Here is a 26,287-nt window from a genome sequence, read left to right as displayed (position 1 = left end):
CGAAACAAGATTAAACTGTGTGGGTCGAGACTAAACGGGCATTAGACGAAGTGGGAGTAGACCAAGCGATAGATCACCCTGTGATCTATTCATGAGAGTCTTGGCAAGTCAGACTACTATCAGGAGGGGTGCTGTTCGTTACTCCGAAGGTTCGTTATTCAGAAGTATCGTTAATCCGAAACACACAAATTCCCTATGCCTAGAGGTCCGTTAATCCGAAAATGAAAAAGTGTTCGTTAATCCGAACATTTGTGCCGTTATTCCGAAGGTTCGTTATTCCGAAGGTTCCTTAATACGAAAATGAAATAGGATTCGCTATTCCGAAGGCTCGTTTATCCGTAAATGAAATAGGGTTCGTTATTCCGAAGGTTCGTTAATCCGAAAATGAAATAGGGTTCGCTATTCCGAAGGTTCGTTGATCCGAAATGAAATAGGGTCCGTAACGAACCATCGGAATAGCGAACTCTATTTCATTTTCGGATTAATGAACCTTCGGAATAACAAACCTTATTTCATTTTCGGATCAACGAACCTTCGGAATAACGAACCTTCGGAATAAAGATAACCATCAGGAGTCACCTCCCTGTTACTATACAGGACAGCCGTGTATCTAGTCAATTCTGTTCATAATGACACAATTAACTATCTCTAAGGGCAATTAAAATGAAAATACGCACCGGACGAAATTTATAACCTAAATGCATGCTGAAACATATACTTTGAGCAAATCCAACCGTCACGGCTACCTTAGCCAACAAATCCGTACATGACTGAATTGAAAAGGAAATTTTCCTCGTGCAATGAATTCTTTATTATGTGAGATTATCGTTTCAGCAAAGAGACACGCGATCGTCAAAAAAAAAAAAAGAAAAGAAAAAAAAAGAGGGGGTATAACCAAATGGCAAATTTGGGGTTTTGCGTTGCTGCACAATATCAAATAATCTACCTGTTAAATTGCTTGGCTTTCAATAGTCATGTTTTAAATACCAACTCCTTTTTGTGCAATTGGGGCAGTAAAGAGAGAGAGAGAGGGAGGGAGAGAGAGAGGGAGGGAGAGAGAAAGAGAAAGAAAGAAAGAAAGAAAGAAAGAAAGAAAGAAAGAAAGAAAGAAAAAGAACGCCTGGTTATGTGTTTTGTTTTGTGTTTCTCTGTCACGGGGATCTTCGCGGCTCACCCTCGCAAAGGTGAATAGCAAACCTGAAATCATCCCCTTGTTGTTCCAAGTATTTTCGTCCAGAATTGAATAAAATCGAGAATGTAGAGGGATCAGCGACCAAGGTGACGATTTTAACGAGGACAAAATGCTAGTGTTAACGAAAAAGAAAAGAAAGAAAACAAAATCACCAGTCTCGCCAAGCTTTTCCACATCCGATCTCACCGATACTAAATGCATGTACGAGTATAGTAGCGTTGGATTATCCTCCGAATGGCGCGCGACTTCTTGTAAATTGCCCAGAGCGGAGGGATCAAAGCACTAAGTCTACACATGATTTTCCAACCGTGAACATTATCAAAAGCCTAAGAATTTCACGCCATCAACCTGCTCTGGAACTTAATCTTTGGGAATGAGGAGGGTGTTTTTGATTTTGTTTGTTTATTAAATAAAACACACGCACACACGCACAACTCAAAACACCAAATTATTCCACACCAAATCTGGGACTACAGTCGACTGATTTACTTTGACTGTTCTTTCTTTAAAATGTCACGGAAGCCTTCTGACAGCCATGTTTTGTTTTTGTTTTTTGTTTTTTGTTTTTTTTTAACATTCTAATGCTTTCGCTTAGAAGCTGAAAACGTGGGTGACTTTGGGAACAATGTAGAATTTTTGACCGAAGTAAACACTTTCTAGTGACTCAAAGTGGACACATTTAGCATCCATCGTTGTGTAACTCGCCAAAAACAAAAAACAAAACAAGCAAACAAACAAAACATATCGTTGCTTTTATTGTAATCGGTTGAATTGATTGAAGAAACGAGACTGTTGTCTTTATTCAAAGTTGTGACGTCATGTACGCACCTGGGGGAATTTTAAATGCAACCGATCATTAACTTCAGAATACTGGCTCTCCTGATCAATAGACCACTTTACTGGCAAACTATTTGAGCTTTTGAATCTTATGCAGCATACCTTCATAAAATAGACAGCTAGTGAACTTTCAGACAGGTTAACAGTGACTCGACATGCCAACAATCTAATCAGTGAAAATTGGATTCCGACGTTTCATATGCATTTTTACAGAAACGTTGACATCAGTAGCTGGTTTCTACGTCCTCTCAGAAGTAGGATGTCCATGAACCATATGAAGTGGCCCCGCAAGCCTGTTTCAGTTTTTATGCAAATCTTTACATTTTCAGGCCCAAATGTGTATTGATGAGCCCTTTGGTGTCATCAGCATTTTGAGATATCAATTTAGGAATGCAGATATTGTAACTTGAATATCTTGGTTACTTCAGTACTCTTTGCGGACCTATCTTCCTAGCAGGATCTAGGGTCAATGCTGTGTGTGCGAGGGTTTATAGGGTTTATTTTCAATTGCTGTTATTTTTATACAATGAAATTTAATCTTCATGATAGCCAAAATTGTATATAATGTGTTATATGTATGTGTGTGTGTGTGGGGGGGGGGGGAGTGGGGGGCTGCAGCCATGTACACCACATGATGTATCATAAATCATCTGTAATTTAGCCTCATCTATTCTAGCAGGTAATGATCTTCACATAAACAAGCAAACCAATAATGTGGCATGTTGGTCATTATTTTGCAGCTAATCATCAAAATATCTGATTAGAATTATTGTCACCTTTTTCTTCTACTCTTCCCCTTTCTTTCTTTCCTCTTCTCTTTCTCTATACTTGTACATGTACCACAACTCTTATTACTCAAATCATAATGTCAACATACTACAGTGCACTCCCGTTATAACGAACACGGTTATAACGAAATTCCGGTTACAACAAAATAAAAATTCAGGCCGCAATGTTACCCATACTTTGTATTTTTATTGTTTATTTGTTGGGTTATAACGAAATTTAGATTTAACGAAATAAAACTGCCGGTCCCGAGGACTTTGTTATAACGGGAGTCCACTCTAGAATGGTTACATATCTTCCTCATCTCATTTCACGCTATGTTCTATAAATCCATGCAAATGTGATACAGTGGATTCCCATTATAAAGAAGTCTTTGGACCGGCGGTTTTCTTTCGTTATATCGAAATTTCGTTATAACCGAACAAATAAACAATATACATACATAGAGCGGATAATGTTGAGGCCTGAATTTTTATTTCGTTGTAACCAGAATTTCGTTATACACGTGCTCGTTATAACGGGAGTGCACTGTATACCGGTAAATCAATGTAAATGTGATAATGATATGTGTACACACGTCTAGTTCTTGCACAATTCTTTCTAGACAAAGGCAAGAAAAAGACAAGCACGCAGACAACCAAGACTATGAACACTTTTTTTTTCTTTTGTACAAAAAGATGCATTTATTTTCAAGATTTGGTAATTTTATTCTCTTCAGACAAGTAATCAAAAGTGAGAATAACAGTCAACATTCTCCTGACCTCTTCTTGCATCTGGCTGCTGGGTACGGAATCAAGATTTTGATTCAGGCAATTCTGCATTTCAGGGATCAAAACAACCACAGTCCATTCTTCCAGATAACTTGAAACTCATCTTGTGGTTTATAAATACATGCACAAACAACATGGAAAGAAAAACTAAGCACAATATTTATAGCATACAATGACATTATCAAAATTTCAACCCCTTCCCCCTGCAACACTGTTTTTTCCCCTTTTATACATTTACATAAGGGGCAAAAGATTAAGCCAACCAGTAACAATGCCTGCTTTCTTGAAAAACCCTTTGGCCAATAGAAAGAATCACCCCCTAAAGAACGACCCACAAACAAACAAACAATGCAGAAAAATCCTTTCATCATAGTTTCACAAGAGGCCCATCATAGGTAACATTCTTCTCTGAGTACACGCGTACTCATGTTTACCGACCATTCTTTCATTATGGTATGCTTGGTGAGTTTCAAACCTTACTGAAATAGACATAAAATGAGTTCTACACCATGTCGGCAAAACACAAAAATGCAACCATGGTTTCTGTTCTCTTTTCACGGGTTTTCCCTTTTTCTGCCAAGACCTCAAGTCCCACAGGTCTAATTCTTCTTGTATGTAATGAACAGCATCTTTGATACTGTGCCATTTACTTCTGTATCTGTCAGGTAAATTGTATGGAAACAACTGGAGATGAAAAAAAAAGGCTTCTATTTTTTGCCCTGTGAAGCTTCTTGCACTGCGTGAAACTGACTATTAATATCAACACTATCAGCCAACGATACATGATTTGGTCTGTGTAGGATGTGCCCCTTTAACGTCACTTTCATTTTTTGAGAAGGGCATACCTCATCAAGAGCCAACGACAAATTCCTTCATCGAACGAAACATTACGAACAGTCAAAGGAAACACAAGAGTTCACCAGTGGTTCAACTGAAAGCCTGACATGACTTTACGCTTAACATACCTCATAATAAATAGAACATTGACATCGGTTCAAAACTTGCTTCAATACAGGGGTACAGGCTCTTTGAGATGTTTGTATTACTTCTTTCTTTTCTATCACGGTACGTCAGAACACATCTTTTTTCTTTTGTTAATGTCACTGTACCTGACTTGAGAAAGACAGAAAAAGGCAACACTACATGACAACGCTTGGAATGCACCGCTAACCACAGGCACAAAAATTCAGAGCTGTGATTATTTGCATGTTTTTTATATTTGTTATCATTAACAGTATACCAAATTAAGTTACAGTCGAGGAATATCTTACAGACACCGTCAATTCCCTATAATAACAGGGCCAAGGTAGCATATGCTACAAGTCTGTATCAATAGTAGTAGGAATGACACTAGAATCAGACCAATTTCCACAAAGTCTTACTCCGCCTATACCTCTTCAAGCCTTGTCTGTCTGCACATGGTACAGTTGTACAGGGTAAAAAAAAAAATTATAACAATAGAAAAAAAAAGTCTGCTTAATGTCCCTGGCCTCCTTGAAATGGAACAAGCAATCTATCATCAGGTTTAAATAAGTACCATTACACTGAATAATACTACGGAAAAATTATTTACAAGTTACATACAGAAACAAAAACAAACAAACAAACATTGCTAGGCTAAGCAAATAGTTACGAAAAGGCTGTACATTTCTGACACATTTCAATTTGAAGTCTCCAGGTATTCCTGATTTTTGTAGCTAAGTGGTTAACTACAAGCACTACATATGTGAGGAGTTGGAAAAAAAAACCAACAACAAAAAACCAGTGGTGCACTACTTTCCAAAGGTGAAGAATAGAAGAACAGTCTCCATGCATCACTGCAACTAGTCTGGTTTGCGAGAATAGATGCACCAAGCGGGGTTGCAACGTACACAGGCGGCATAGGGATTGTCAGAGAGTTACAACTTGGCGAGATGAAGTCACGTTGGGGTGTGTCGGGGAATTTGGCGCTACGTCGAGGGCTCCTGCTCCGTGCTGTGTTCGGCTGGCTGTGGTTTTGACTCCTCCCCTTCCTCCCTGCTGGGCTCGCTTACTTCGGACTCAGCTGTGGGTGAGGAGAAGAAGAAGGAGAAGACCACTTTCGATCAAGCAAAGAGTTGACCTCCATATTGCAGAGAAATATTATGCAACAATCAAAACAATAAACACATGGGGAAACATACACAATGTGTAAATATATGTATACCAGTAAGTGTGATAAATGATGACACAGGCTCTTACAGGATGCCAGATATACGTATAGAAGTTTTTAACAATTGTTATCAGTTTTATCAGTCTGGTATAATCAGACAGAGTAATAAAGAAATATACATAAATGGATGCATATGGGATAGAAATATGGAACATGAAATTAAATGATAAGTTATGGGATGTTATAGAATGAACATAACTGGAATGGACATGATTTCAACATCACATTTTCAAAACATATTTGACAATTACAAAGTATAAAGTAGTGGAGGGGTCAGTCAAGTAGACGTGTTTAGGGTCTGCATATGAGTACTGCACACAACATGCAGTACGGTGAAAGAAGTAATGACAATATTGAAAGATAAGTAATATATATACCAGTATACAATTTCCAATATATTTCCCTCAGTAGGTCATTTTCCTAACCTTGGTGTAATAAAAATCGGATTTGCCCAAATGAACTTACTGCCCCCAGGAAATTTGTCTACACATGTCTACGGTAAAAAAACAATCCTTCCCACCCCATCCGCTGACAAAAAAGGAAAAGAAAAAAAAAAGAAAAAAAGAGGGGGGATCCCTAGAACATACAGGAATAATCACAAGGCATTTGGACATCAATTTCCCCCGACTGTTCATTGTGGTGCCGTCCTAATGGAGAAGTGAACCAATGCGCACTCCGCTCATTAACTGCAAATTAATGCATATTGGCAACATATTAGCAGAGCATGGGTACGTCCTGTTTGGCACACCATTCCCGAAAAGGTCAATCAATTCTCTGGATTCTTCCTCGACTCCTGACACGGGGGGAGGGACTCGCCCATTTCCCCCCTCTGCCGTTCGCCGTTCACCGGGTTTGGAAGGTGAAATCAATCGTGAGAACACCCGACACAAAAGAAGAGTCATTCAAAGTGCATAGTGCCGGGATGTTTGACGAAGCAACAGCTCAACTCGCTATCGCAACGCATGAATGCACGCACCATCTCCCATCTCCCATTACAGGTGCACATCGCAGGAAAGAATATAGAATCCCATGGAGTAGCCATAGTGTCCATCTGTGACTGTGACCACTGTCAACATCATATGAGCACACTGCTGATAACAGCTCCTGGAAGCCTAAATCCTTCCTCCCCCCTCCCTTGGCCCTGAAACTGATCTTGAATGTAAAAAACATGCACTGTGACATACAACTGTACATTGGTGTCTTACCCTGGGTGTAGGTGAATTGAAGTCAATTGCAATCATAAACTTCTAAAAATTTTGAATTGGCATGAATATGAGAAGCAAGGAGAGCACCAAGAGAGCTTAGAATAGTACACACATACACAAACAGACATACATACAATGCACAGCAACACACACACACACACAACATCCAAAACAAGACACACAGACTCATGTGTATACACACATAACATCCAACACAAGACAAACACACACACACACACACACACACACACACACACACACACACAAACACATAATATTCAATAAAAGACACACAGACACATAAACACACAAAATCCAATAAAAGACATTCAAACACATACACACAATCCAATAAAAGACACACAGACATTTGTGTACACACACACACAACACCCAATACAAGACACACAGACACATACACAGAGACACGCAGACACATACATTTACACACACACACAGCATCTAATAAAAGACACACAGATACATACACACACAACACCCAATAAAAGACACAATATTCAATTAAACACACACAGATACATAAACACACAAAATCCAACAAAACACACACACAACATCCAACAGGAGACACATACACACACTCACACACACACAAATTGTACACATACAGACAAACAACAGAGAAACAGACACAGACAAAAATCATGCATCATGAGACAAAAAGTCCTCCCCATGACCAGATAGCCATCACAGAATGGCAAGTTCAGAAAAGGTCACCCACACTTCCTCAAACCTCAGTGCAGCCTGAGACCCAATGTACCGAAACAATCACCATGCTAATGTCCCTTCTGCCCATCTTCTGGATTTGGTGTTTTTTATTTGCGACTCATTCTACTATACCAAATACATCCTGGGCAGTAGAGTCTATCCAAACAATCCCTTCTCTTGACTTTCAAACCGAACGCTTCACATCCCGTTTCCTAAGTGCATTCTGAATATTCATCGTCATATCATGATACCATGCCTCACGGAAACAAGAAACATGTAGCAGCAAGAAGGAAACATCAGTTTGTAAAGGGAAGCACAGGCGTTAAACACTGGCTCATATAAAGGATATACAATATCCCCCCCCCAAAAAAAAAACCAACAAAAAAACAACAACAACAACAACAAAAACATCAAATCAGTGACTGCATGAAAAGTATGATTTACACAGACATTCCTGGAAGACCAAAATCTTACATCATAAAGTCTTATCTTTATCTGGGGTGAAGGGAATCTAGCCCATCGTTCTTTGCTGCTAAATCTGCACCCACTAGGGAGGGTCAACTATACAAGCAATGCTAACACTGTAGACTTACTTCACATGAGAAACACTGATGTAACAAAATTTCAGTACAGACAAAATAATATCCCTGGCCTCGTGTCTTCAATTTTCTTTCTATTTCACTTTTTTTTGCAATCTTGGAATATCATACTATCCAGGTATATTATCTTAATTAACAAGAAATGTGATTGATCCCAAGGATTTATAATATATATATCACTACAGCAGTCAACTGGATGGAAGATACTACCCTACATTGGGCCACATTAACTGGTAAATGAAAATTATGGAATCCCATTTTCTTTGCTCAATTTTCCAATAATAAATGAAAATTAGAGACACTGTGGAAATACTTTGGTACACAATTCATAGAAATTTTTATTGAAAATTTGAGCAAATTCTATAGCCCCCAAACAGGGAATGAATGTGCTTTGCTGGCTTGTTTTTTGTTTTGGTTTCACTATCACAGCAACAACACCCCACACTATTCTATTGTGGTTCACACGTCCTCTGAGATGTATGGATCAAGAATTCTCGTAGTCCACTGGGCCGAATGATTTATAAGCTACATTTGACACAGGGAAATCAATGAAGTACGAAGACATTTTGTGCGCCGCGACTTCAGATGGTGTGTACAAGAACACAAGAAAAGGTTCCCAAAATCCATCACAAATGCCACTGTCCCTCACCCCACCCCCCTGAAAAAACAAACAAACAAACAAACACAAAGAAATCCAATCTCCTGGAAAAAGGGGTGACATTTCAATCTATCTCAGAAATAGTGCTGGAAAGAACACAGGTAAAGTTGAGCAAGTCAACCTGCTCAAGAACTTGGTTCATCTGTAGTGTCATACAGCTCTAGAAAGCGAGAGAAAAAGCCTGAATAAAATTCAAACGCTTCTGTAGAAATCGCTCTAAGATGCATACAAAAAGGTTCAGTCCGATTTGGTCTGATAGTCTCACCCTACAGGCATGGACAATCCCCAGTGACTCAGCACATAACTCATCCATTCATCCTGTCACAATGAATAAATTTCAAACATCACATCAGAGATGTGTGTGAATATTTGCATTCTACCCCCTTCCCCCTTTTCCCCACTCAGGCTGACGAGTACGGGGACATATGTCACATCATAAAATAGCCACGATAGCCACGCACTGTTCCATGTCATGTGTGCAGATGTATACAGAACCATAAAAGACACATAATCAGTAAATAGCCACAATAGCCACGCACTGTTCCATGTCATGTGTGCAGATGTATACAGAACCATAAAAGACATATAATCAGTATTGATACAAAAAACAACAACAAACAAACAACCATCTAAGAGCCATTATCAATTTGGTGCTACAAGTAAGGTAGGGCTGAAATTACTAGACTAATAAACACCTCAATCAATTTCTACCAGAGCATTCTTTAACACAAGAGACATGTGGGTCTAGCACTCATCTGAGTATTGCACTTGGCCTTCATGGCAATCTACCTGAGGCATTCTATCTAAAAAATCTTGAGATTGGGGATTGCTGCAAGCCCTATGAGCAACACTCCCCAAATTTTGCACCCCCCCCCCTCAATGATTTTTCCCGAATTTGGTAAAATTCAGCCGCCAGTTCTTGAGACGACGAAATTGTCGAAAATCATAAAACCTACAGGTAGCGAATTAGGGACATTTAGGCCTCACTGTAGGGACTCCCTTGGGATGCTACTACAACCATTTGCACAATTTACGCTCCCGTCCCTTGATCGTTGATTCCTACCAAGTTTGGTCACAATCTAGCCATTAGTTTTGAAGGAGACAAAAATAAGAAAAAGTTGACACATGATGCACAGTGGATGGTGAAAGATCACAATATCTCACTTGAGCCAGGTAAGCTAAACCCCTCGCAAAAGTAAAAAAGAAAGAAGAAACATATATACATTGTATATAAGCATGAAGATATCAGGGCAATACATAACGGTCCTATTGTCCTAAAAGCAAGAACCTAGCATGACCATGAAAAAAAAGAAGAAAAAAAAAAGAAGAGAACAAGCATCCAAAAAAATTTGGGGGCGCTCTGTACTCAAATGTTGGGAGAGGAAGCCTCACACCCCCAGGTCGTCAAACTGGCTGCACTGCAATATACTTGCTTTTAAAACCAAGAATAATTTACTCATTTTTTGTTCATGAGGGGAAATTTGTCACTCTACCACTCCCACTTCTATTTCATTTTTCACCGGCTCCACTGGGTCGCCACCTAGATCACTGCACCATGTCTCTACCGCCCGCTGGAATGCATCAGGCAAAGAGTTTTTGCCCCTCTTCTACGCTGCTAGTCACCCACCAGTGGTTCCAGAGCGGACAGGGAGCTGAATCCTAACTCATATGCAGACTGCTGACATGACGAGCACGTTGAATACGCATTCATGCATCATACATTCAACCTGGCTTCAAGATTGGCGCACTTGGGGGGGGGGGGGTGGGGGGAAGGGGAAGAGCTACCATGACTTTGTCTTGTGGTTTTCCAACATCATGTGGGTCACCTGCAACATCACTAATTAGATAAATTGGAATACCAAATGATACTTGGTTTTGCACAGTGGTAGTATGGCTAATTCCTATTTTCAGCCATACTCCCATCTCTTTCAATTCACACTAACTTGACAATCAGGTGAGCATGCGCAAAAGATGCCCTTCTCATCCAATCTACACACACATACATACACACACACAAAAACAAAAAAAAAAAAAACATCTAAAAACAAAACAAAACAAAACAACAACAGATCACACATGCTGCTCCAGTCATGGAGTTAAGAATGCACTTAAAAATCTGCACAAATTACCCCAAGCACAGTCACACACACACACACACACACACACACACACACACACACATACACACATCATCATCACTGTTGTTGGTGTGGATTGTCATCATCTTTAATAAACTCACTCACCCTGGACCTCAGAACTGGGCGGAGCCTCTTTGCTCTCTGTCTCCATGGGCGCAGGCTCTGTGGCTGCTGGGGGAACTGGCTCTTTGCTGTCACCAGAGGGGGCACTCTCTTCTGTGCTGACGGGTGCTTCTGAGTGAGGAAAAGTGGCATATAAGAATTTTGCAAGTTTGCTAATATTTCACTTTTTTTTTGCAATACAGGAAAATGATACAAATAACATCTGTAAGGTGGCTGAACAAACTTTGAAAGTGGTATCTTGACGGACTCCTCAGAACATTAATTTTTGCAATCTTTCCAACACAGGCCAGTAATACTGCACAATGATAAATGTAGTAAGAACTTGCACAAAAATTCCATCCTAAGTGTAGGTTGCTGAAGAAGTTACTGTAATTAACCCGTTCTTCCCACAATTCTTCGAGCACCTCCAATGCCCTAAAATGCGATTCTTTTTGCAGGTTGACAGAGAACGGACAGGTAACTGGTAATCCACCTGTGTGAAAGCAGTCAAGCAGTACATGTATCCCCTATCCATGGTGAACTACATGTGCCATGGAACAATAAAAATATTGATCGGTTGCAAGGTATGACTAGAGCGTGTGCTGATGTGCTCAAAAACTCTTTTATTCTGCACAAAGTAAGCACCTGAATGGGTTGAGCAAAAGCGAATTTCTACTGAGCAAAGTCGTGATTCCCACGTACATCTTCACACAAGTTTTACATCAAAATAAGCGTGCACTACATTGGAAAAAAAGGCAAATAATGCTTCGATACATGCAGTTTTCATACAGAAAGAAACTGATATTGAAAGAAGAAGCTGTAATCGTTCTATCAAAGCCATTTTACTGGGCAGCAAAAACACAAATAAACATGAATTTAGGCTACAAAAATGTAGGCACTCTTGTCTACATTATGGGAACCTGGTATACCAGGTTCCCGTATATCAGTCGACGCCACGGAAACCTGGAATGCCAGGTTTCTGTAAGGTTTCTGTAAGGAACGGGTTAAAGGGAGCATCTGGAAAGTAGACTAGGGGGAGTGGAAAGTAGACTAGGGGGAGGAGAAAGGAAAGAGAAAGGAGAGAGAGAGAGAGAGAGGGGAAGAGAGAGAATAGATCCAGCAGCCACTGTAGGAAGTCTTGGCTAAATGTTTGTCAGTGTCCCTATCTGGAGCATGAAGTCACGTCTTGAAATGTCATTGGCATAGCCCACTAAATCCAAACAGTGATTCATTTGTCCGAATGAATACTTTTTTATCAATCTAACACATAGATTACTATCTTTTTTTCTGGGGCGGGCAACAAACGCCAGTCAATATCCCAGAGCATTTAATATTCCTTTTTAAGAAAGCAGGGGGGCGGGGGGAAAAGAGACCTAATGAAATAGTTCCTTCTGGTACATGACGATTCTCAAGTTACCCTCAGAGGTCAGACTGCTTCACTGCAGGACATGGAAACGTGCCCGCGTCGCTCGCTGCCGCTTGACGATTGACACAAAATGGATCAAGAGCACTGATTGATGCCTGTCCGGTACTAATTTTTTAAGTGGATTTCAAGTGGATCACATGCAACTTGGCGTGAAATACACTCTGTCATTTCGTCATCAGATCTAAATGATTTTTGTGTCCATGACCAATTGCATCTATGAATGACCATACATGTCATCTTCCGTAAAGTTAGACAGTTAAAGAACAACACTTTCCATCAAGTATACAAATGAATAAAACAAAAGAGGGCATCTCAATTTTCTTCTACCAACATTTAAGAGTTGATGTAGGGTAATTTGTCAATCAGTTGCAATTTAATATCAAGAATCTAAACATATCATACTCTTCTATATGCCATTCTGCTATTTTTTCTTTCCCCTTTTCCTCAATTTCTGCTTCTTTTTCTACATTTTTTGTTTTCTTTCTACTTTTCTCGTATCTCCATTGATGCTCACAATCAATCTATTTTCATGAACATCAGACACAGAATTACAGAGGAATATGACATACCATAGACTGGACAAATCTATATGAACTGATGCACGGGCCATCTATGTCTTCACTAAGTCACAACACACATTTGTTTTGACTCTTTCATTCCTGTTAGTATTATACAAAGGCAATAAGATATTAGGTCTGGTGGTCATGTGGGCTTTAATGGATTAGACACACTCATGTCACATATCTGAAAGGATTCAACTTCAGATTTCTCACTGAAAATGCTGTACTTATAGCTGAAGGATACTGGAATGAGCACAACATATGATTCTCAAAATGCAGTGGTGGTTATGGTAATGGTAATGGTAATGGTAATGGTAATGGTAATGGTAATGGTAATGGTAATGGTAATGGTAATGGTAATGGTAATGGTAATGGTAATGGCAATGGTAATGGAAATAGAAATGGTAATGGTAATGGTAATGGTAGTGGTAGTGGTAGCACTTGGTAGTGGTAATGGTAGTAGTGGTGATGGTGGTGGTGGTAGTGTGTGTTGGTGGGGGGCTGTACAAGTGACTGATTAACTGAACCAGAATACAGGAAGGCAGCTGGCGCCATACATTATGCTATGAGGCTGACGGCTCACTGAATGTAAATAAAGGGCAGTGATATCAGTATTCATGGTAATGGGCAGTGAATTGAAATTTGACACATGGTTGGATATATTTATCTGCAGCTGCAACTTGGGCGATTTCCCTTCATTGAACCAATACTCGGGCTCTTTAAACGTCACAACCTTTTATACTTGCAAAGCCATATGGGCTCTTATCATCCAGGCATCAACCAAAGCACAACCTCCACATAAAGATTATCACAAAGCTCTATTCAGGGTGGTGTCACACACAGCTCACAAATTCATGTTCAAACTTTGTCCTACAGCCAATTACAAGGTGGCTCGGGTGTTCCAAAGAACTTGGGAACCGACTCAAGGATTGCTCTCATAAGTCAGAGCTAAACCCAGTGTGTAGCCTGTTCAGCTAAAATGTGTTTTAAAACATGTGCTAATGCTACAGACAACACATACACCATCTCATATGAACTTTTTGGAGAGAAGCAGATAGGTTTACATAAGGCAATCACAAAGAAATCTTGCGCAAGTTGGTGCAAGTCGGCATTTGCGTGCACCTGAACCCCAGCATTTTCAACCTACACTTGTATGGCACCGAGATTTTAAAGGGGATGAAAATCGCAAGGCCGTCACACATGCTCTCCATGAAATCAGCGATGTACGCTTCTGCAGAGTATATATAGAATATGCAGCTCCTGCACGTCACAACATGAATTTATCATCTCGGCAGCAATCGAAACGAGCTTTTTCTCACCACTCGTATCCATGGACTCCTCAGCATCCCTCTGCTCCTCCTGTGCACCTTCCGGTCCCTGGGGCGTGCCGCCGGACTCTGGGGGCGGGGCTTCCTGCATGGGAGGGGCACTGGGTGCCTGGTTCATCAGAGATGCGGCGGGCGGGGCAGATGCCACTGTTTCATCTGGGATCTCTGCATTATGGGCAAAGCGGATATACAGCAAAGATATGGGATAGATGGAGCTCTTTCATTTTGGCGGTTGTTGTTCTCTTGTTTTGTTTACAACACAAGACACAACTCACAAAAGGCTTATTTCTACGACATTCAGACTTGACATGGATTACTTATGGGAGAATGTATCTAAAAGAGACAAATATTTTATTTGGAAATAGTGAGACCAAAAAACAACAACTCCAAACAACCCTACGCATTAAGACCAAAAAGTGATGATCATCTCATTTGACAGTGAGAGTTCATTCTTGGCTTGATTTTATTTCAGGTATGCTTCAAATGCATCAACCATGGTTTGAATGTTAAGGGCTACTTGAGAATTAAACCCTCTAAGATTCAACAAGATAGAACAATATCTTGGAAAAATACATATTGTGGGACTCACAAGTATTGGTACGCTTTCAGTGACTGATCACCATGAGAGTGATCCAACTTCCCTTTAAGTATCAAGCACGGAAGTGAAAACAAATGCTTGTTGGTTACTGGTCGATACAGTAAATCCTCAAATTTTATCTCTCTCTCTACTGTGCACGAAGCACAGTGACTGAATGTGTAAAAACAAGACATGTTGCCAAGGGTTACGCCGGGGTGTGCACCCAACAACATCATTCGAAACTTCCTCCCCGACACTTCCTCGCGCAAGTTCACAGTGTCGTCGTCAGGAAGAGCCAAGAGGGCTGGAGGAAGCACGCTGGAAGGGATTAGCCAAGAAACCAGTCCCACGCCAGGATGATCCCTAATCCCCTCCACCCCCATCCCCACCCCCACTGATCAGTCTAGTGTCTAAATGAACACGGGGGGCGCTAGTCTACAAAATCTCCCATGATTCAGGAGGGAGAAGAGGAGGAAGGGATGCTTGTATTCCATGGACGCCTGCCTCAGAGCAGAGGTCACAGCTAATGCATGAGGTCATGCAGAAAAGATGCCCTGGATTGACAGCTGTTATCATCTGGAGCCACATCTCCGTTCTACTATACGAGAGGAAGGGCAGATCGCTTGCCAATTCAGGCTTACAGAAGATTTATCATAAATTTTGAAATTCAGAGATATACACTTATACAAACACACACACACACACACACACACACACACACACACAAACACATACAATTGTTGATATATAAACATAAAATGTAGATTATTTGCTTCCTGTGCAGAGATGGCCAATTTTCTACAATGGATCCTGAGACAACTCACTCTGGGTTGGGGCTGACCCCAATGAAATTATACCAAATTTCCCCAAGGCATGCCACAGATCATTTACATTTATACCCCCACCACAAAAATGCAATAATCTCCCTATAATTATGACAAAAATGTACAGCCTGATGTATTTTTCATTACAGCTGAAGATGTTCATGTGTACTGTATGGCTGATGTTACGCATTTTAATAAGTGTAATCCTTGCACGGTTTACATTTTACATGGACACAACGCACCCACACACACGCACCCACACACACATGCAATTCCAAATAAACAAACATACACCACATGTGGTATACTTAAGACAATTATCATGTTAATTAAGGACTCCACAGTGACATGGGACATATCATGCAGTAGAAACACACTGGTAGACATCATGACACCATCCCCCACCCCATCCTCCCCCCCCCCCCCCCACCATCTCTTTATTCAGCCAAAGCACGATGAGCTTTACAGAAGTGCCTGCTCTGCCCTCCCTTTCCCAGCACATGGCGTGCAACATGTGCTCATGTTGTGAAGAAAAAAAAGAAGTGTTAGAGCCTGGAAGCTTATGGGTTAAACTGCACACAGACTGCTGCTTCCTCTTCAACTGCAACACAATGTAATCAGCGGATCAGCGTGTGAAGAAGAGTCGTCAGCGACACACAATTCTATCTCTCTCATCAGCATGTTACCCAGAGCTCAGGGACTGGTGAAGAGTTCATTAATTGTGTTAATTCCTTGCAGTACCGAATGGCCTCATTTTCAATGTTGAAAATCTGAACCAACATTTCTTTTAAAAGCGTTCCCAACAAAACAGACATTCAACAAGGTAGGGAGACAAATATTTTGCAATCAAACGGCAAATACATTGCGAAAAAAGGTCCAGCGCTTGCAGATGGACGAGATAAACAGTCAAACAACGTTTACGGGAGATGCGTTCAAGGTCTGACACATCCACCTACGCTTCGGTTTTCATTCGCACCAATGGCTACCTCAAACTCATTTGCATTGCTTTATTCTGACATTGACGATGTCACGTACACTGCCACACACCACCACGTCCACAATCTCTACCTTGTTCAGATGACTGTTGAGCAGGGACCGACTTCTGTAGCTGACTGTCGGGTCCATCCTCTGCTTTGGCTGCGCTATCTGCGTCGGCGTCGGTGGGCGTCGGCGTTTGGCCCATGTCGGAAGTCGTCATGGGCTGCTGGGGGAGGGGTGGCTGCTGCGCGTCCGATTGTTGCTGTGGCGGCAGCAGCTGCTGTTGCTGTTGCGGCTGTGGCTGCTGCTGTTGCTGCTGCGGAGGCGGCTGCTGTTGCTCTGGTTGCTGTGATGGTTGCTGTGGTAGAGGTTGTGCCCCGCCTGCCTGAGCGGCCACGGGGGAGGAAGTGGCTGGGGTCTGGGTGCTGGGGGCTGCGCCGGCAGCGGAGGACTGGGCCTGCATGGCCGCCATGGCCTGGGCATGCTGGCGGGCCCGCATTTCGGCCACCCTCAACTGTTCCTGGTGGAACTGTTGCCTATCAGCAAGGAGTTGCTGCCTCTGGTACTCCAACTGTAGGACAAATACACACAGGTCAACAGGTCACTAGCATCATTCTTTTTTTTATGAAATTCTAAACACATTGCCATCAAGTTGAATTGTGACAGTCTAAAACAGGAAGTGATAACCTCAACAGGTTATCTCAATTCTTAACTGGGTTAAACTCAGTGAGTTTTTCTTGGTAAACACTGGCATAGTTAGTATAACAAGCTGAAACATGAGTATGAGTTACTAAACTGCTTTTCATGTACAGTAACCCCTCTCCCGAAAGAAAATACACTTGTATATGTATGCATAAAATTCAATTTCAATGCAGCCATCAACTTTAAAAAAAAAAGTCACTTTTTTATTTTCTTCATGGGAGTCAACCATCATTTTGCTGCAAGAGTACAGTACATTAGGGTGAAAATTAAGTACAATGTAATACAACTCTTCTTCACAGGACACTCAAAATGTATCCAGCATTGTTTGCTTTCCATGGCAATGTACAAAAACTTCTCTGAATAGTTGTTTTTCTTAACAACTGACAAGATAAACAGCACACCCACAATTTCACTATTCACAAGCATGTCATTTACCCATTCGTATATTTGATGCTACAGCCACAACATGTACACATATCTCGTTTTCTCCACGCAAAATTGTGCAGTTACGGACAGAAAAATGGAGGGAAAAATTAAATATCATTTTGTCTCGTCAAGGTGTTAACCAAGCGGGGCAATGCATTGTTTGCTATGCAAACACTCAGCATGGTGGATTGGCTTAATCTGCTCAAGCTATTCAAACCACGAGAGATAAGATCTTTTACAGTTATGACACACAGAAAAATACCGCATTAAAGGTAGTGAGCAGCTATCTTTCTCATCCATTGTGGGGTGAAGAGGTTTAACTCAGAAATATGATTACCGACGCCACACATGTAAATACACTGCATTAAAAGAACAAACCAGCAAATAATGGTCATAATGTAATATCTCAACGAGGAATTTATCATCTTCACCTTGTGAAACATCATGTATTCAATATTTGCATTCAAACACGAGGGGCAAATGGATGCATTCAAGACTTTGATTTCTCATTGCCACACCTGACATAAAATTTCGCTTGGCATTTACGACATGATCAGTTAATGATAACTTGTGTCACCATAGCAATATAAAATAAATTATGACCACACTTATAGCTAACATGTATTCTTGCGCATCTCTTCAAAGAGAAGAAATGGGGAGGGGGAAAGAAGTCCAGATGGCAGTTTCATCTAAAAGGTATCAAGTCCTACATGAATTGAATTTCCTTGAATCTGGGAGCACTTTCCAGACAAGACAATCAACCACAAAACTGCCAGTGACAAATCATTTGATTACAAAAGTTTATCACAATCAACACAGACAAAAGTTACAATATGTATGTCAAAAGTCTGATTACACAAAAACCACATATTCTTGGTTTCAAAGACAACACACCAAAAAAAAAAAAAGAAATTAAACAGGGTAATAATAACTTCCTAATGTTCACCATTCAAACTCAACACATGAGATGGGTACGTATGGGACTTGAACCATTATGAACAATTATGATTTCTTCACACAGAATACTGTTCACGTTGTCCCTTCTGTGTTTTTTTTTCTTTCTTTTTGATGCGATCTATTGATCTGGTCTTTGAAAAAAAAAATACAGAAAATACAAAATGAATCTATTTTTTTCCAGGCCATCGGCCAAATCTGCAATCGTACATTCACAGAAAGACCAATTCCCTGTGAAGTGGCACTATCGAAAAAATCTCAGCGATGCTTGCTAATTTGTACTTCTATGTGGATACGCAAAGGTGACGTTCCCATGTGACGCTCTTTATCTACCTATTAGGTAAAGCTACCAAATGAACAAATATAACGGGGGGGGGGGGGGGGGGAGGATTTTTTTTTGTTAAACTCACACTTTCCCAAGGTTTTCTTTTTTCCCCACCTCAATTCCTTGTTTCAATCTCTCTATTTGCCGTACTAAATTGATCTCACAGAAAGCACACTGTCATTTGTGTCTCATCCATGGTGTGAACCAAAAATTCACAGAGGGACTTTTTAAAAAAAGTTTTGTTTCACACAGAACAAGGGCGTGCATCATGAATAGGGACTACTACAAATGTGACTTCAGGCAATACACTGTATGAGCAGAGTATAATGTACTTTTCAAATTTTCAAAAGTTGTATTTTCTAGATTGACAAATTCATTTGTTTGATTGTTTGCTATCAGTATGTAAAATCCACCTAAAGGACAAGTCCACCTGGATTGAGTGAATGTATCAATATTAGAAGAACACATTGAAGTGAAAATTTGGTGAAAATTGGACAATCCGCTCAAAAGTTATGAATTTTTAAAGTATCTGAGCAGTCACTGCTGGATGAAAAGACTAACTACAGTGCATGATGTCATATGCGTAGAACGATAATAACGAAAGTATAAAGAGAATTTCACCAAAATTTTATTTTATTTTTTTGAAAAAAGTGCACATTTCCTCAACTTTTCACTGATGAATGTTAAGGGTAATATCATTTTCCCTGCCTTCTGTAAGAGGCAAGTCAAGTGTTCTTTTATTATGCAAGAAAAGTGAAAATATGTTGAATTTTCTTTACATTTTTCTTTATATCTTTCTACACATATGACATCAAAAGCCTTAATAGTCTTCTCATCAAGCAGTCACTGAGCAGAAACTTTAAAGATTCATAACTTTTGAACAGATTGCCCGATTTTTCCTCAAACTCCAACTGATGTGTTCTACCAAAATTGCTGCATTCACTCAATCCACATTTTTCTTTATATCTTTCTACACATATGACATCAAAAGCCTTAATAGTCTTCTCATCAAGCAGTCACTGAGCAGAAACTTTAAAGATTCATAACTTTTGAACAGATTGCCCGATTTTACCTCAAACTCCAACTGATGTGTTCTACCAAAATTGCTGCATTCTCAATCCACATGTCTATAGAGGTGAACTTGTCCTTTAAATATATCCAACCCCTCCAATTATCCCCTCCACTCCCTCTTATCTCCAAGAAAAAAAGAAAAGAAAAAAAGGAGAAAATGTAACAAATGGGTATAAGGGGGACACATAATCTTCAGGATCAAATTGCAGGCAAAAAACAGTGATTCTACAGGCATGATAACTCAAAAAAAAAATGAAGAAGAAGAAAAAAAGAAAGAAAGAAATGATAATACGGAAGAGGAACAATCTCATCATCACAACATCACGTAACTGTAATCTGGTGTCTCAACAACAGGGCTGCTTGAAAGAACTTTGGAATTAAGGCTCATCCGAGTGGAAAGCCCATGGAAGCAAAACAGCTGCAGATAAAAAAATCCCAATGTTAAGACTGTCTGATGGAGTTTCATTGTTGTGCCCCTTCCTCATGCAGAAGGGTTTCCATTAATGTGAGTTTAAAAATCTTTTTCATGTGTCTTGATAAAACTCTATAATAACTGATGATGGACAAACCCAAGGAATACCACCTACAAGATGTTGCCACCAAGAATTTTCGTTTCTTTTTAATCTTCTTCTTCAGCAAAGAGTACACCATTGCAGCTATCATTTTTCTTTAAAACTACTATACACAACAGGTTTGTCAAAAAATATATTTTTGAGCTCCACATCATGCATCTTTGAGAATGTGAGGTAAGTGTGGGGCTTTCACTTCCCTTGCAAAACCTTATTTATCATTATCATCACATTTGCACACTATTCAAACAAATCATAAAATCAAGATCCTCCGGCAAGAGCCTGGGTGGCAGGCTAATTAGCATGAATGAAATCAAACGTCTCCCAATACATTCTTGGCAGGAGTCTAACTAGAGTTACCAAGATCAAACTCCTCCTTCAAGAGCGTGTGTGGTAGACTAACCAGCATGACTAAAATCAAACTTCTCCTATATTAAAAGATCCTTGGCAGGAGTCTAATCAGAGTGACTAAGATTGAAATTCTCCTACAAGAGCCTTGGTAGTAGGCTAACTGGTGTGACTAACATCAAACTTCTCCTACAAGATCCTTGATGGGAGTCTAACCAGAGAGACCAATATCTAAGGGTGCGTTTGAGTGCTCTCCTAAAGCGAACTGTACCGTACCGTACCTGCGCCAGAGGAAGGCTCGAACACTCCTAAAGTGTACCGCACCATACCGTACCGAGCCAAAAGTGGACCACTTGCCGATGTGCTCCAATAGGGTACCAAAAATGTACCACAAGTTTGCATGTAAAGTATGCGCATATCATGCACATGATGCACAGACATCATTATCTTTGTTTGGGACAGCTGTAAAGTACAGGGATGATATTGAGGTTGTTTGAAGGAATCAGAAATCAGAATTTTCAGGTGATTTTAACACATGGATATAGTAAAATGTGTACACACTTTAGAAGAAAAATAAAATCAGAAATCAGATTTAAATCTACAGAATATCATGCCTGAAGTAGTTAAAGCATGCCGGTGAATGACCCTTTCGCTACAAAATGCGTGACCTCTTCTAAAAATAACGCTTTCTCAACAGAGCGCTCAAACGCTCCAAATCTGGTACAGTTCAGTACCGCTTTAGTTCAGTTCGCTTTGATTCACTTTAGAGCTCTTGAACGCACCCCAACTATTCCCATGAGAGCCTGGGCGGCGGGGGCTAACTAACGAGCGTGAACTCACCGCCTCTCGCTCCCTGTCCATGATGGTCTCCAGCTCCTCAAAGTGGCGCAGCTTGATCTCCAACTTCTTCATCTGGGTCTCCACCAGCAGCGCCACCAGACTCTTGATCTTACGCTCCTCCATGGCTGCCAGGTGCTGAGAAGGAAGGGGGGGGGGGGGGGGGGGGGAGAAAGAGAAAAGGGATTAAAAAAAAAATTATGGTTTTGAGAAGAATCCATGTTGAGACAGTGAAGATTAGTCAACACTTATTCATAAGAATTGTGAGGGTATTGATTGTTCTCTCTAGAACACACAATCAGCTTGTTGAATTAAAACAAAAATGAAGGAGATCTGATCATTACAAAATAAAACACAAAAAACAACAAAATCTTCACTCTGCACTCAGTGCTTCATCATCACATTTTATGCAGCCAGCATACAATTACATGTACATGCCTGCATGGGACTGGGCAAAGTACAATGTTTAAAGAATACTGGTATTTTTTATTTTATTTTTTATTATTTTTTTTTTTAGGAATCAAGACATCTACAGTAGTCATTTAAAACAAAATCTGAAAGAGCTAATGTGCACTGTTCTTTTGTTGTTTACTGATCAATACAATATCTGATGACAAATAATGGAGGAAAAGTTAATCTAAATCTGGCTAAAAAGATGACCTCCCAAAAAAAACAACAACAAACAAACAAACAAACAAATACATTGTATATTGTAATATCTGTACAGAGAATAGATATCTTACGTACAGTGCCAAAGTTTCAGCTTACTGACAGGTTTCAAACCAAACACAAGGTGGACGTTAAAGGGACTGTACTACAGTACTGGTTGAGGTGGGGAATCTTGTTTTGAACATTCCAAAGTGAGATAATGAGAAACCTCTTATGAAATATGAAAGAGCATGTAATTTTAAGAAGGATTCAACGTTTATTTGATGAAAACTGGTTTTCAAATGGCTGAGATATCCCAAAAAGTGATAATAATAAAAGGCGACAGGCCACAACTTTATTAGCATCTCTTTGTTTCACCTTGTTTTTGGTTATCTCAGTCATCTTAAAACCGATTTTCATCAAATAAACTTTTGATGCCCCTAGAATTGCATGCTCTTTGACATCTCATGGAGTGGTTTCTGAATATCTCGCAAAACATTAAAAGCTAAATCCTTACCTCGACCAGAACTGTACAAACCCTTTAATTTGAGGTGCGGGGACAAACAGTAAACTGGGAACCATGTTCACCATTATACCTGTTGCAAACCCATGTGAAAATAAAATAAACTTATTGCCATTGTATAGGTTATCATGCTCTCTAGCATCTGACACAAGTGAGTGAGTTTGTTCGATTGGCAAACATTGTAATGACTCAAATGCCCACATCATCTCCTTGACTTTGGACCTCCATGTGTGATCAATAGCATGTCAATATGATTATATTAGAAGTGAATAACACCTGTTGAAAAACACTAGCTCTAAATGTGTGTGATTTTATGTTTGCTCATACTATTTACAATGTTCCTGTTCATGACAAGTATGAAAAGAAATTGAATTGAATTGAATTGACACTGTTAGTCAGAATAAAATGAAAACCACATTGTACACTCTAGAGAGAGAATATGTGTAAGAATCTACACTTTTGAAATTAAAGCAGTTGTACCCCAAGCATTTGCAAACCATCTGAACATGCCACGTGTATAATTTCTATGTTCAAGATTTAGTCATGTTGCAGAGCTGCCACCACACACACTGAATGAAGAATGTCAACATGAGACGAGTACATGTACAACAGTGTAATTAATTCTGTCAGGTACCTACTTGAATAAACACCTTATATACACAAGTTTAAAAACTGAAGAGGTAGCAATACGCATTGCATTGCCCAAGCATTCTTGGAGTGTCTAACAGAATCTGACAAACCCGAGGTAAGAGTCCACTATTGTATAGGCCAAATATTTTGTGAGGTTCTAATTTTTCGCAAATTTTGCGAGTTGGGTGGTATTCACAAATTTAAAGACAAGCAAAAATATCGAGTCTGATCCTGACATGAATGCGACATGCACCCATACATTTCTCCATAATATTGTACTCAACGATCACAAATTCAACGAATCGCGAAATCGTCAGGAAGTCCCGATTCGTGAAAAATCAGACTTGCTAAATATATGGCGTATACAGTATACAATACATGAAGCTTTTAACTTCTCTTGAACAGTAAAGTCATCCAGATGAGGACACTAATGCAGGAAATGAAAAGCCTAGTGAACATGAAGAGAAGAGATGAATGTCAAAAATTTAGGACACACTGGGGAGGTATTTTTCATTTCATTTCTTACGCCGTTGCATCAATTATGTAATGTTTGAGACTTGAGGTAGATTTAAAAAAAAAAAAAGAGTGAATAAATACTAAAACTGACAGAAAATTCATACCAAATGCAATTCATGCTGAAGAAATAGTACAAACAGCTGGAATAGATAAAATACCAAACACTCCTTTGCCAGGATGCGTCCACATGATGTATTACATACTACATTGTATTCTGCTTGAAAACAAAATCTAAACGTTAGAAATACAGGTAGAATGAAGATTAAAAAGGAAATACATGGTAAGAATTGGAATTTCAAGTTACACACGCTGTCTGCGCAACAAAATGAGTCGCGATCAACACAATTTAGGTACAACATAGTGCGGTAAGGTATTTCCGCCATGAGACCATGAACTTGCATTGACATCTGTTGTCACCTGCCCAAAAATGACTATTTGGTGATAAGATTCACGCGTAATCATGTGTAGCAACAGGTGATCTTCTGATAGGATTGACAATTCCTGGTTCCTAGCCAATGTGACCCACAGAAGTGCGAACAAACAAGCAAATGAAGGTCAATTTTACAGCACCTATTTCTTTTATCGGAATTTACAAAAGAAGAGCTCAAGCAACCAATTATCAAAAGCCATTACTACAGGGGCACTCCTAGAAAGAAATTACGTTGGTATGCATGACTCTGAATTTTGCCGCCTCCAGTTATCAGCATGATTTGTAACTCAGTCACTGTTAAATTGCCATCACAATTAGCTTTAAATGGCTCTTTAACCAGTCACATGTGGTGCTGGGTGCACCCCCTAATTGCATCATCAGGAGCATCCAGGTAGAACTGCATCTATTTCTAGTGGCCTTCAGCTGTCTGTGACAGATACCATCATCGACTGTTCAAATCTTAACCCTTCCATTGTTGAGATGAGCTTAATATTGCATGCATAATCAATCCTTGGAATGAATCCTCCTCCCCAACTGACCCCCCCAGGTTTACGTGTGAACGTGCCTATGAGGGCATCACACAAAGGCACGATCGGCCATTGTGGACACCTACCAGCAGCACTACCCACATTCTTGGCATCACTATCACGGATGTTCAAAAGTACAGTACTCTCTACTTTATAATCAGGTAAAAAGTGCTCTGCCAGACACTACCCGATTAAGCGGAGACTACTGTACTATGAGGAGAGATACTCAACATTCACCTGAACGGTCAATAACAATTCCAAACTTAAAGAGAGTTTTACACCCTTTCGTTGAGACATGAAGAAATAATTCATTTTTCAGGAAGCCGCACGAAGAGTCTGGGAGACTTGGTGGGTCTCCTAAGCTAGAGCTTTTGTTTAACATCATGCAGTGCCACAATGTAGAACCCATCATCATGTCGATCACCAAGAGGGTGCAAACATTATATATAAACTGGACTCAGGGTCTTAACACACTTATCTTATAGGATGATACTGTGCTGACCCTATAAGCACAAACTGCTTCAGTGGGAACATACGTTTGCATATAATAAATGTATCATTTTCATCGCTTCATTAAGCAGGTTATTTTTTGGCCGAAACACTTCCATTATCCCTCATTAGCACCCCAAAATAAAAAATGATTACAAAAATGTTGTTACCTTGCCAAAAGTGCTTATATGTCAACTGAGTTGTCTAAAAATCTGTTGTCGGGCAGGACATAGCTTGTGGGACTACACAATGATGTGGCATTCAGGCATGGTGCTAACAGCCATATTGACATCTTAACAACTTAATATCCTTTGAATAGATATACTGAATAGAGTTGATTAAAACATATTCTACTTTTTCCTGAGCATTGAAATTAGTGATTCTTCCTGTAC

At 40.0% G+C, this 26,287-nt stretch overlaps 1 protein-coding gene across 1 annotated transcript in view; it reads right to left on the bottom strand.

Annotated features, from left to right (window-relative positions):
* Window positions 1-3,529: 3,529 nt before the first annotated feature.
* LOC139741174 (SWI/SNF complex subunit SMARCC2-like) overlaps window positions 3,530-26,287 on the bottom strand; it is an 83,611-nt gene continuing 60,853 nt past the window's right edge. Inside the window, exons 22-26 of the mRNA XM_071651767.1 lie at window positions 22,136-22,270; window positions 16,991-17,471; window positions 14,513-14,686; window positions 11,211-11,339; window positions 3,530-5,629 (exon numbers count right to left, since the gene is read on the bottom strand). Coding sequence (XP_071507868.1) covers window positions 5,535-5,629; window positions 11,211-11,339; window positions 14,513-14,686; window positions 16,991-17,471; window positions 22,136-22,270 — 1,014 coding nt within the window. The 3' untranslated portion in view covers window positions 3,530-5,534. The remainder of the gene's footprint in view (window positions 5,630-11,210; window positions 11,340-14,512; window positions 14,687-16,990; window positions 17,472-22,135; window positions 22,271-26,287) is intronic.

Source organism: Diadema antillarum, unplaced genomic scaffold, assembly GCF_040938485.1.
Source record: "Diadema antillarum isolate AM-2024a unplaced genomic scaffold, OU_Dant_1.0 seq00000908_RagTag, whole genome shotgun sequence".
Taxonomy (NCBI): Eukaryota; Metazoa; Echinodermata; class Echinoidea; order Diadematoida; family Diadematidae; genus Diadema; species Diadema antillarum.
Note: the sequence above shows the minus strand (reverse complement) of the source record. Positions and strands in the feature narration are given on the sequence as shown.